This window comes from Opisthocomus hoazin, chromosome 27 (assembly GCF_030867145.1).
Source record: "Opisthocomus hoazin isolate bOpiHoa1 chromosome 27, bOpiHoa1.hap1, whole genome shotgun sequence".
Lineage (NCBI taxonomy): Eukaryota > Metazoa > Chordata > Aves > Opisthocomiformes > Opisthocomidae > Opisthocomus > Opisthocomus hoazin.
This window is the reverse complement of record NC_134440.1, coordinates 4287268-4298955: the sequence shown is the minus strand read 5'-3', so window position 1 is coordinate 4298955 and position 11688 is coordinate 4287268. Positions and strand designations below refer to the sequence as shown.

General features: G+C 47.4%; 1 protein-coding gene across 1 annotated transcript; it reads right to left on the bottom strand.

Moving 5' to 3' along the window:
- Positions 1–11071: 11071 nt before the first annotated feature.
- On the bottom strand, positions 11072–11335 carry LOC104327871 (ubiquitin domain-containing protein TINCR). The gene has a single exon (XM_075443935.1). The coding sequence runs from the start codon at positions 11333–11335 to the stop codon at positions 11072–11074; it is 264 nt and encodes an 87-aa protein (XP_075300050.1).
- Between the last annotated feature and the right edge of the window lie 353 nt (positions 11336–11688).

Genomic DNA, 11688 nt, shown 5'->3' with positions numbered 1-11688 from the left:
GGTGCACCACAGGGTCAGTACAGCATGATGGCCCGATGGCCCTATGAGTGAGCATCAGCACCACTGCCTCGAGAAAGGAAACCCTGCGAAGCACCACTGGTCCTGCCATGTTGCTGGGAGCCCCTGGGATGTGGTGAGGCACATCTGGCCTCAGCAGCCTGTCTGAGGTAGCACGACAGAGTCCCAGAAAGCAGCGTGTGGCCCTGAAAAGAAAGCCATGTGGCTGAAAACCAGGAACACCTGGAAGGAGAGCACTTCCAGGAGGGAATGCCACACAGCCAGCCTGACTAAGAGAGGCTAACGTGGCACAGCTGCCCTGCGCCAACAGGAGCCTGCAAGGAAATGTGGTGCAGCTGCCACGGATTGGAGAGTGTGTGCAAGTGCTTCTGTGGGAGGGAAATCCATAATGAAGCAGCCTCAAAGGAGATGTGACACAGCCTGCTCGAGACCCTGAGAGCTCAGCCAGCACAGCCACTGCGTTGAAATCTCCTGTATATATGAAAAAAACTCTGTATTCCCAGGGCTGCTAGTGCAGACTCATTGATTAGAAGGCAGGGCAGGAAATTAAATGAGGCAGGTGAATTAAAGCCAGACTTCACAGGCTGCATCTGTTCCTCCATTCCCTCTGGGTACAACACTGATGTAACTTTAAAAAGTAAATTTAGTGCTGAGGAAAGCTGCCAGGCTGATGGCCCTGTAAACTGAAGCACTCAATACATCCACAACTCGAGTACAGCAGAAGCACGGAAGAGCCGCTGAAACATGCTTCAGCCTGAGCTGCCTTGCTGAAGCACAGCAGCCGGTGGAGATGGCCTGCCTGGGCTTGTCTTCTGCCCGTGAAGCTCAGGATAAGGAGCTGGCTGGGAAGCCCTGGCTGCAGCTCCAAGGTGGAGGTGAATGCAGCAGCAGGGAACAGCAATGCTTTTGGTAATCCTGTCTGTGATGCCCCATCAATAGCAGGATCCCAAATATAAAGACTCCTGACAAGAAGAAATCCCAACCATGGTGCAGCGTGCGAAGTTGCGAACGTCTCCATCTTGCAATACGCCCAGACTGGCATGCAGATGAGAGCTTGCACGCCTTTCAGTTTTGGTCCTTGGTCTTGTCCGCACCTGTGTTCACAGAGAACAAGGGAAACTTCCATTTCAGAGCACTTCTTACTTACTATCAGCAACTTTCCTGGTATTTGGACATATAACAGCCTTATACTCTGCAGTCTAAAGAGCCTGGCTGTTTTTTGGTGGACCTAGATGAGCAAGGAGACACAGGACATCTCAGACAAGAGACCTATTTTCCCATCTGAGTGGGTGTCCAGAAGAGGATTCAAAGCATGCCTCTGCCTGTTTGGAGACCTGACCTTCTTCTTGGCCAGACTCAGGTAAACCCCAAATGTCTAGATTACACTGTAAAAAGTGGCTGCCACCTCTTGTGTAAGCAGCTGAATGGTGTGATCCCAGCATTTAGCAAGTGTTAAGGATGCCTGAAACTAAGGCCTAAGAGGCAGTGTGGGGAGGACAGGCAGCAGAAGAGGCAGAATGAGTGAGTAAAAGGGTTGTCCCACTGAATTCCCAGTCCTCTCATCACTGGAGAGTGGTACAGTCCTATCTGCAAAGCATTAAAAATCTCTTGAAGGAAAACAACATAATGAACAGTCCAGCTCTTGTTCTGCAGAGCATAGCCTTTTTGCATGTACATTTTGCATTGGATTATGGCATAGAGGGGAAAAAGCAAAAATACCCCAGATAAAACCAGTTAGTTTTACTTGGTTTTATGCTGTACCTGTGGGTGTTTTCCAGGTGGCTTGCTTTTTTTTTTCTTCTTTTTCCCATGTGATAAGATCCGCCATTTGAAGGACAGCAACCAAACCAGCTCTTCCTGCTCTGGAGAAAGGCAGCAACTGCACTTAGAATGAAAGATTGTCAGGCAGATTTGAAGTGTCAATCAAAGCCTATCTCTGAAAAAAACATTAGTCCAGGCAGCTCCCCACACCACCACGGTTAATTTACTCTTTCCAGATATCCCCCTGAGCTGCAAAAAGCCTTCCAGATCTGACCAGAGCTGCCAACTACAGGCATGAGGTGTTAGAGTAGATACTGGACCTAATTCAACTCAGGTCAGTTTGCCTTTTGCAGAGCAAAAGACTGTGATTATCAGGTCCAGAGAAGTAAACACTGGTCTCCCAGGCTTTGTGAGGCAAAATCTACCTTTTACTAGACGAGGGACATCGATTTAGGACGCTCTTGCTGAGTATGTCCCATCTTCAGTGGCACACCTCCACTTTATTATTATTATCATTTAAATTATTACTTATGACTGCACCTAGGGCTGCGTGAGGCACTTTCCAAGCACTCAGGAAAGTACTGGCTCTGCTCCAAGAAACTGAGTATTTCAGGACAGACAGACGTGCAGAAGCGCCGCATGGTCAAGTGGCAGAAATGCCAACCCAACAGCGCCAGCACGCTCTCCACTGCGCGCCTGGCTTATTGGTTGTCCTTGGAAAAGCCACATTCCTTCTTCCCACACTTAGTCCCATCCCACTCTTTGTCCATCTCAGTTGCTTGGACTGAAAGATCTTCAGCTGTGACTATGTTCGTGTCTTTGTCTGTCTTAGAATCTCTTTCTGTGCAAAGTCCAAGGAAGTACTTTGGGAAATATTTTTATTCCTAGGGAAAAAAAAAAAATACTGGAAAATGTGAAAGTCCTTTTTCCATGGCATTTCTTCAAATGCTTTTGTTGGAAAAAGAACCAAATGTTCTCTTACTGCCAAAAAAAGTCCAGAAAGACGTGTTTTTCAGTTGAAAAACAGAAAATACAGGTTTGGGGGGGGTTGGTAAGACAGTTGCCAGTCATCGAAATTTTCTGGGGAAAGTGCTGTAGTTGTTAAAGCAACATCCATTTTGTCCTGAAAATCAGTTTGAACCCAAAAATCAAGTTGTTCTGTGAGCAGGGAAACTGGTGAAACCCGTTCTCCTTCTGATTTGTGTATTACGACTGCTTTTTATTTCTTCCTTTCTTGGTGCTCCTAGCTCACTGTAATATCCCTAGGGCACCCTTATCCCCTCCAGACCTCCCCTGCAAAGTCCTCAGCTCTTCCAGCACCTTCTTGCTTTGCAGGAGCTGGTTTGAAGCTGGGCAGGTACTGATTGACCAGCCACTGTCTAAATGCCAGCTGGTCACCTGGCTGCTGCATCTCAAAATAGATAGGGAGCAAGAGGTGTAATTACCTTTCCTTCAGCAGGACATTAACTTAAATGTCTCTCTCCTATCCAGCTGCTGTTTTGTCATGAAAATTGCAGGAATGTTGGGTCTGTGAGACCTCTCTCTTTCCATCAAACTGGGTTGAATCAGGTCAGCTTGTTCAGAAGTTATTGGAGTGGGGGGAATGGCACACAGATGGAAGAACGACACAAGGAAGCTCATTACCTTATAAATCCGGGCTCAAAAATAAGACAGTTTTGGTGTAACAATGGGTCCCTAATGTCAGGTGAGGTAGTCGCTGTAACAGTGACCAACCAGTCTCTGTCCTTTGGATATATAAAGCCTGTCAAGCTCCAGGACTGTCTATATAGTGTGTTTATCACTTATTTGCTGTATAGAACTTTCAACCTAGATATCAGGGCCCTGCTGCACAGGAACTGCTTAGGAGCCCAGACAGTCCCTAACCTGAGTCACAGCTGAATGGACAAAGAGTGGGAGAAAGGGAAGAATAAATTATCTCAGATTTACATGTAGGAAAGCAAAGGCCCGGATCAGCAACTTACTGAGGAATCCTGTGGTAGAGTCGGAAGGAGTCTCAGATGTCCACTGGCCCCATCTAGGGCCCTAAGCAAAGTCCACCTCAGCTCTTCCTCGCTTCATCACCCAGGCAGAAGTCGCCCTTCCATGGGCATTTCACTCTGACTGCCCTCAGGAGCTGAGTCAGTCTTACCCACGCTTCTCCTTTGGCAGCTGAGACCACATGGCACGCTGATGAGGAAATGTTATTTGTTGTTTTGTTTGTGTTAATTATTCATGGCTACTGTGCTGAAAACACTCAGAGCTGCTTTCTGAACAGTCCTTGAGCTGGCGTGCAGGGAGGGACTTACCAAACACTGGTGGCCGGGCTGCCTTTCCACGGTCAAGCTCTCTTCCATCTGCTTCCCTTCAGCCCTTGTCACACTCCCCGTCTCTCATGGCTTTGGCTGTGCTCTTTGGCATTATCTGAATAAGAAAGAGGCGAACACTTGGAGCGCTGTAGACATGCAATCAAAAATGGCATTTGACCAAGGAGACACTGACCCTGGCGTGGGGAGAATACAAACCTGATCCTCTGACTGTTTTGTTTTTTCAGTCACACTGTACAGCTGAGGATAAGCCACTTGCAGGGTTTCAGACTTGTTTATCCTTCCGCAAAAGATGCCTTCACCCTCCAGATAACCTGCAACTTTATTGTTTGGAAACCTTTTCCAATAGGCAAGGCTCTCCCTCTTTAGTGCACCCTTCTGGAAATCCATTTTTCATCGTAGAACAGGACAGCCTGCAACGTTCGGGGCACTTTGAGGATGCTTATGGTAAGAGAGAGCTTGAATTGCTCTAGACGTGCTCACCCCCATGCATTAGCACTAAATGGTGGTTTTCTGGGGTTAAGGTTCTATAAACATTTTCTGACAGGGGTATAGACCCTGCATAGAAGACTTAAATTTAGCAAAAGTGGGATTACTTCCTTAGTTACTCTTCTGAAGACCCTTAGTAATCATCTAGGGCTACCCACTGGGGTCTCCAGAACAGAGGCTGCAGCTCTTGCAAGTCTCTAGGGTACCTGTTCAGGCCTAGCATTTGCTTAGAGAGCTCACTAGCATGCCTTGGACTGCAACCAAGATACTCATGGCCCGTAGGCAGCAGCTCCACCAGGCAGCCGCCCCACCCAGCTGAGCCAGTAAGTGCAGGGCTGAGTCTTCTGACTCCTGTGAATTGCTCTTTGCAATTATGCAGTCAAGAAACTGAGCCCATGCTGCAAACATTTCATCAGGACTTAGAGAAGTTCATAGTTTATGGGGTGGGGTTTTTTGCTGGGTCTTAGCAAAGGACACTACAAGTCTGCTTAGGCTGATATCAGTCACTGGTTGGGTTTTCTGCAAAAAAACAGAATAGGATTCATCTTCCAGTACTTGCTTCCTCACTTGAAATTTCAGGGGATTGTAACAGCCAAGGATTTGCTGTGAGCCCACTCTGTAGCACATCTGCCACATAAAACACCAGGACACAGAGAGGGCATTTATCTCAACTGGGCAAAATCTTCAGCTGGTATAAATCAGCACAACTACAGAGAAGTCTAAGAAGCTGTGCTATATCACATCAGAAAAGAACCTGGTTTAGAATATACTTTCCATTCATTAATTCTTTGCCTAGAGCCAAACAGATCCCCCATGGGACATATCAGCTCAGTTTCATCTACTGCAATCCCATGCAACTGCACAGGGAAGGAATTTGGATCGTATGGACCATGTTCTCTGCTGATGCAACCCTCTGCTTTTGTTAAATGAGCTTATTGGCCTGAACAGTAAGTAACTGAGCTAAATACAGGTGTAATTTTCTGGCCTGTACGCTGCAAGAGATCAGCAAAGGTAACTGCACCGGTGCTTTCAGAACTTAAAAAAATCATTTAACTAATTTCAAGGAGTTTATATCAGCAGAGAGCTTGGCCTGTGAGTACTACACATAAATACTACGTTCAGCCACAGAGATGGAGAAGTCAGTCCCCCACCTGGCTGTTGCCTAAGTAACGCATCTCTAGGAGGATATTTTTTAAGCCAGTGTTATTTATCCAGTAGATGGAGGCAGGCCTGTTAAGGCCATACCAGGTCAACATATGTCTAAGTATGTGCTGAAGAGCTTAATTAGTTCTCCCCAAGAAGAGAGACTCCCAGTGCTATTTAAAGGATTGTTATCCTACTGTGAGAAGCCTTGGAGCCTGCTGCTAGGTCTAAGCTTAACAGGGAAAGTCTGTAGTAGTTGGATGGGAGCGAAAAGTCTCCCCTCCATGCTGAGGAGTAATTGCTGAGCAACCCCAGGAGCTGGAAGGTCAGTGCAAGAAGCAGGCATCACAAAATCACACTGAAATCCAGTGTAAGGGACTGAATTCATGTCTGGGCTGTAATGTCGGCTTTCAATGCAGCATCAGACTGTGTAGATCCCATTATTTTTCTGGTTTCTCTTTCTAGAAATCCAACATGATCTGCTGTGCTTGGTGACTGCTGCTCAGGCAATTTCAGTGAGAGTGAGAAGAGGTGAGAGGATAGTGGAGTAATATAAGCCTGGAGTGAGCAACTGCCGAGTGTCTATGTCAAACTTCTATCCTTATGTCATCATGGGAGTCAAATGTAGGCAGTAGTTTCTTAGCATCAGCTAGGCTGGACCTCATGGAATTGGCTCAGTCATAGTTTTCGTGCCAAGGCTCCATCGTAGTTTTTGTTTATGAGGCCAAAAATCAGAGACTGTAAACTGAATGCCAATAAGGGAATCGGCTGGGTTCCCCAAAGATGGATGGTTTTGTTATTCTGCCAGGAGGTAGCTCCTTGAGTGGATGGACCTTTGGAAAACTAGGCTGAACAGCCTCTGAATGATAAAACAGTGTCCCAAGCGTATTAAAGCTTGTATAAGCACTGGCACTCACCAGGGACACTGAGGCTGGACTGCAGAAGAGGGAGAATCCTGGACGTGCTTATTTTGACCGCGGAGTGGCTTATATACCACGTGGGCCCTTGGTCTGCTCTTCAAGCTGTCAGGAGTTGTTCCTAGATGAGTTGTTATGGTAACTGAGCTAATGCCCCGAGATAGATGTTTTCAGGTGGCTCCAGGCCAGAAAATCGACACCGAGAGATTCCAGATAATGGACTTCTGCTAAACTCGGTGCCGGCATCTCCTTTATTTAACCTATTCACCAATGACTTACTGAACTCCATTCTCCAGGCAAGCCATATATGATGACAATAGCTGCTTGGCCTCAATAAACCTCAGCTTCTAAAAGACTGAGGGGATCCCATGTGCTGTGTCTGAGTCTATGTCAGTAAATTAAGTGTGCCTGTGACTGTCTCCTGCACTGAGAGGACAGCTGGCACTGAATGGCCAATGTTTTCATATTAAATTCTTACTATCCAAATCTGCGTGGTCACATCCAGATAGCCCTTAAGGAACAGTCCCTGGACCATGCTAGCTCCTGAAGCTCGGACTGGGCCAAAACTGCCATGCAATACTCCAACGTTGTAATGGAGACCAGTCATGGTACTGGTTTATTTATTGGTACAGCACTTGTCTGACTGACTGCTAGAGGTGACCATGCAAGAAAGGAGCCTGAAACCAAGCGCAAAGGCTCTGTCAATGTGCTCGTACCATGTCCAGAGCCAGCTGGAGCTGTACATCTTTAGGAATGGTCAGTGGCAGGCACACAGCACATCTAGGAATCGCTCTGGATCACCCATTTCTATCCCCTATTTAAAGTAGCTCATGGGTTAAGTGGTGGATTCACCAGTTCAAGACAATATCCCTCCACCTAACATCTAGCATCAAAATGCAGCCAACAAATTATCAACAAGGAGCAGCTAATGCCATACACCCACTGCCTAGCACTGCTGCTCACTGTACTGTGGGAGGCCTCTTTGGTTGTTGCTCTACAGCATGCAGACGGCAAAAAGCATCCAGGTGGCAGACAAAATTCCGGAAGAGTTGTGCCAGTTTCAGGAACTCCCACATCACCACCAGACCAGCTGAGCAGCTACCTGGCTCTGGGGCCCTGCACCGCCTCCAGAGCGAGTCAAACAGGTTCTGCCGTGGTGTGGTCCACAGTGCCAGGACTGATCACACCTCGGGCATTTGGGACAGCCTGCTGCATGCCCTGATGCACGCTGAGATGCCTCTTGTGCGTGCAAGAGAGGCCTCTTGCATCTGTGCTGGATGGCTGCTCTTTTCATGTCAAGACTCACTGGTGGTCTCCTTGTGTTGGGCACCAATGGTTGAACACCACAGGCTGGCCCAAGGCCACTGAGCTGGGAGGTTTCTCTCTCTGCTTGTTCATTCACATGTCAAGTCTTGCTTTGCTTGTTTTACCCATTTGCAAACCATATTATTGTAATATGTAACTCTCTAGAGCAGAAACTGTTTTTCAGCATGCTCTTTACTCAGCTTCTACTGCAACAGGATTGCAATCTCAATCAGTGCAGCAGTAATGTGATTAACAAGCTCTGTACAAGGGGGACTGGCATCCTCAGTGGATGTGATATTCCCAGTTCTGGCCTGCCCGTGTGTTTTCCCAGCGCGAGAGGTCATGTTGACTGAACTCCAGAATGACTTGCTCAAACTTTTGAACATTAAGGTCCAAATAAATTTTCAGCATTAGCTGGTATGCTGATCCCTTTCCTGCCAAGCTGCAGCCTTAAGTGAATTTTTATGACTAGGTTATAAACCCTAGAAAACACGAGCAAGAAGTGGAAATGCTGACTTGGCCTTTGCTAAATGCCAATTATCTACAAAGGCATTGGGGGGAGGGGCAGGGGGGCATGAAAAATAGGGTCATTTTCATGTTTTCTCTGGTTCAGAGTAAACTGTCCCAGGAGCCCCTTGTAGGAACACATAGCATACAGAGTGACCATTAATATTTATAGGCACGACACTGAGCTCCAGACCTTGGCAATCAGAGTAACTCCACTTTTGAAATTAATATAGCTCTGCTTGGCTGGCATCTCGGTACAAAAGAGTAAGTAGGAGACACCAAGATTTTCAGGGAGAACTTAAGAAGCAGATGCTGACCTTTGATGGAGAGGGCCCATACTTTACTGAGTCGGTGAAGTACTAAAACCAACTCTTAAATCCTCAGGGCTGCTGGCCAAACCCAGCACCACGTTCTCTGTTCCTCTCTGCTCCTGTGGCTGCCAGACAGCCCCAACACTGCAGAGGCTACTCTCCTCTTATTCCTCAAGGTTGCACACTGTTGCCCAGCTGATACAGACCAACATATCTCTGCGGACACTATTGGATCAACATGGATTTATAATGCCTACCGTTCTTTATAGTACCTAAAGAGCTAGCCAAATAATCTTAAGGCTCAAAATGGTGCTGTAATTCAAGTTGCAATGCAGCACCTGCCTGCTCCCACTCTGTATCTCCTAACTCCCAATTGAAGTGTTAGAGAGAGCCCTCTAAAAACCTGTGCTCTGTATGCTGAGGATCTGGCAAGGTGCTGAGTCACAGGGGCTGTGCTCAGCCTGGGACTATGTACCGAGCAGGGTGATGACTGCCAAGCCACACACAAGCATGTCTCAGAAATATTGAAGAGGACCATTCTACGACGATAGTTCAGTCACCCCCATGAGCCTTTCCAGAACTGTATTGCTAATACCTGGGCATTTACTGCTCCTGCCACACGAAATACTTTGGGAGTGGCTGAGGTTGTCACAACCCAATAATCCTTCATGTCCAAGAACTCAAGGAGAGACGTGACTTCAGGGAGAGACCCTCTGCCCCCAATAATCCCCCCAGCCCTGGGAAAAGGAGTGAATGATTGGCCAAAAGTGCTTGTTTAGGAGCCAGGAAGGTTTTGATTCAAGGTGAAAAATATAGAAATCTCACTCCCTTTTTCATGTACTCACAAAAATTGAGCTGGGACTTTGAGCAACAGGCTCTAAATTTTCAAAAATGGCTAGTGAAGGTGGGCACCCTGAACGCAGCACACTGAGGACAGGATCTCCTGGTGATTTCTGCATTGCTGCAGTTACGTCCTGCTTTCGCAGCATGTGGGAAGGTGCATAGCATGTTATGGAAATCAGGCATCTCTCAAAAGAGCGTCAATATGTGCACTCCATCAACGGAGTCCCTCCGAATCCTGTTTTACTCTCAAAAATTCAGGCTGTACGATTTAGAAAAATCAACACTGGAAACAACAACAAACAGAAATGCTCCTGCCATTAAAAACAAGGTGAAAAGGAGGAGCTGAGCCAAGTTAATCAGAGAGCTGAAATGAGATGTTGGAGAAAGGGGCCGTGGGTGACTCGAGGTTTGCAGTTAGCTGAGCGATGTGAAATCCCTTGTGTCTGGCTGAGCTCTGAAAGGAAATGCTTTATTAAATCGTCTTTGTGTGAGATTTCAAGCTGCCTCTGGACTGGAAAATAGGACCATTCCAGTATGTGGCATATTATCAGGAACTGAAGTCTTTAGTTTCTGCAGAGGAAACTCTGATCAGCATAGACACATAATTCAGAGGGCTCGGGATTTAGAAAGCTGAATTAGACAAAATAAACCCCTGCTCTGCTGTGCACCTCTTCTACCCGGTATCCCCAAAATGCTTCACAGAATTAATCGTGCTGGCAGCAACAACCAGGCATTAGGAAAGACAGCACAGGCGGGCATAAATTCACCCCACTGAATCTAAATGATCCTGTGGGCCAGTGGGTCTCAGGTCTATTACCTCAGCTTTCATTCCCACTGGAACATAACACTTGCCCTGATTGATCTCCTTTGCACGGGCTGTCCTGGAAGTCTCTAGTCTCCTTGTACTTTCTGCTGTGATCTGGCCACAGTTTGGGAAGCTGCAGCCTCTTGCCATCTCTGTCCAGCGCTCGCTGTGCTTTGCTGTAAGCTGGCGGCTCTCAGCTCTTCCCTGTCACAGCAGGACTGCACCACCCCCAAATACTTGCAGAAAGTATCTACTAAAAAGAAGTGGAGAGAGCCAGGTGCAACAAGAAAAAATGAGGACATGTGAGAGGCTCCGAAAGCACTCCCCCAAGCGCACAATCTCCCTTTGCCCTTTTGCCCATCTTGTCTCTCCCTCTGTGCTTAGCCACGTAGTCAGGAAAGTGAGACCTGATCAGAGACAGGACAGGCAGCACCAACCAGATTTCCTCCTCCTCTTACCCCCTTATTTCACACCACAGCCTGTCTGGAGCTGAAGAGCCTTGAATCTCAATCCACCTGCTGGAAATTGCAGGGTTTGAGTTCCTGATCTTCTCTCTGCAAATCCCAACAGGAAAGTGTCCCAAAGGGCTGAGATAAGCAGAGTATTCCCCTTCCTTTGCACCACCCCCGCTGCAGACGAGCTCCTTGCCTACCTCTTATTGCTGACAAGAAGCAGGACAGAGCCATTCTGGATATTGGCTTCTTTGAGAGTCTCATGCTCCTCAAGCTGCCTGGAGTTGTAATAAAATGTCTTCTTCCAGGAAGTGACGCCCTCCCGTACTAAGTGAGCCCGTAGGTCCATCACTGTGTCTCTGGGCTTGACCGTCAGGGGCATCATCAGGTCCTCATCAGCCAGGTGCACCTTAATGTGGTACCTCTTCCAGCGAGAAAGGCTCCTTCGCAGTGTGTCCATCCTCTCCAGCTCACCAGTGTGGCAGAGAGGAACATCCAGCTGGGAGGTCGGTAAAGCAGGGATGTGGCTCTGAAGAGGCTGTCTGCCGTGAACTTAAAATGTCCTGCCAAACCTGTTCCTCCTAGTTGCCGCGCTGCATGCTTGACATTCCGGGGAAGAGCTCACCTGGCTCCAACAGCCTGCTGGCTGGGAAATGTCTCCGTGAATCATTTCCACACACCCCTAAATCCCATAATAATTATAACATATTCACAAAGTGTTCTTCATTCCAATGATTCTCAGAGGACTTTAAAGCTGGGTCTCCATAGCCATTAGAAACGTGGGTGCATGTGAGAAATGAATGGATTTAGCAA

What these genes read in the sequence shown, in the direction of transcription:
- LOC104327871 (XM_075443935.1), bottom strand. Translation starts at nt 11,335, where the DNA reads ATGGACACACTGCGAAGGAGCCTTTCTCGCTGGAAGAGGTACCACATT.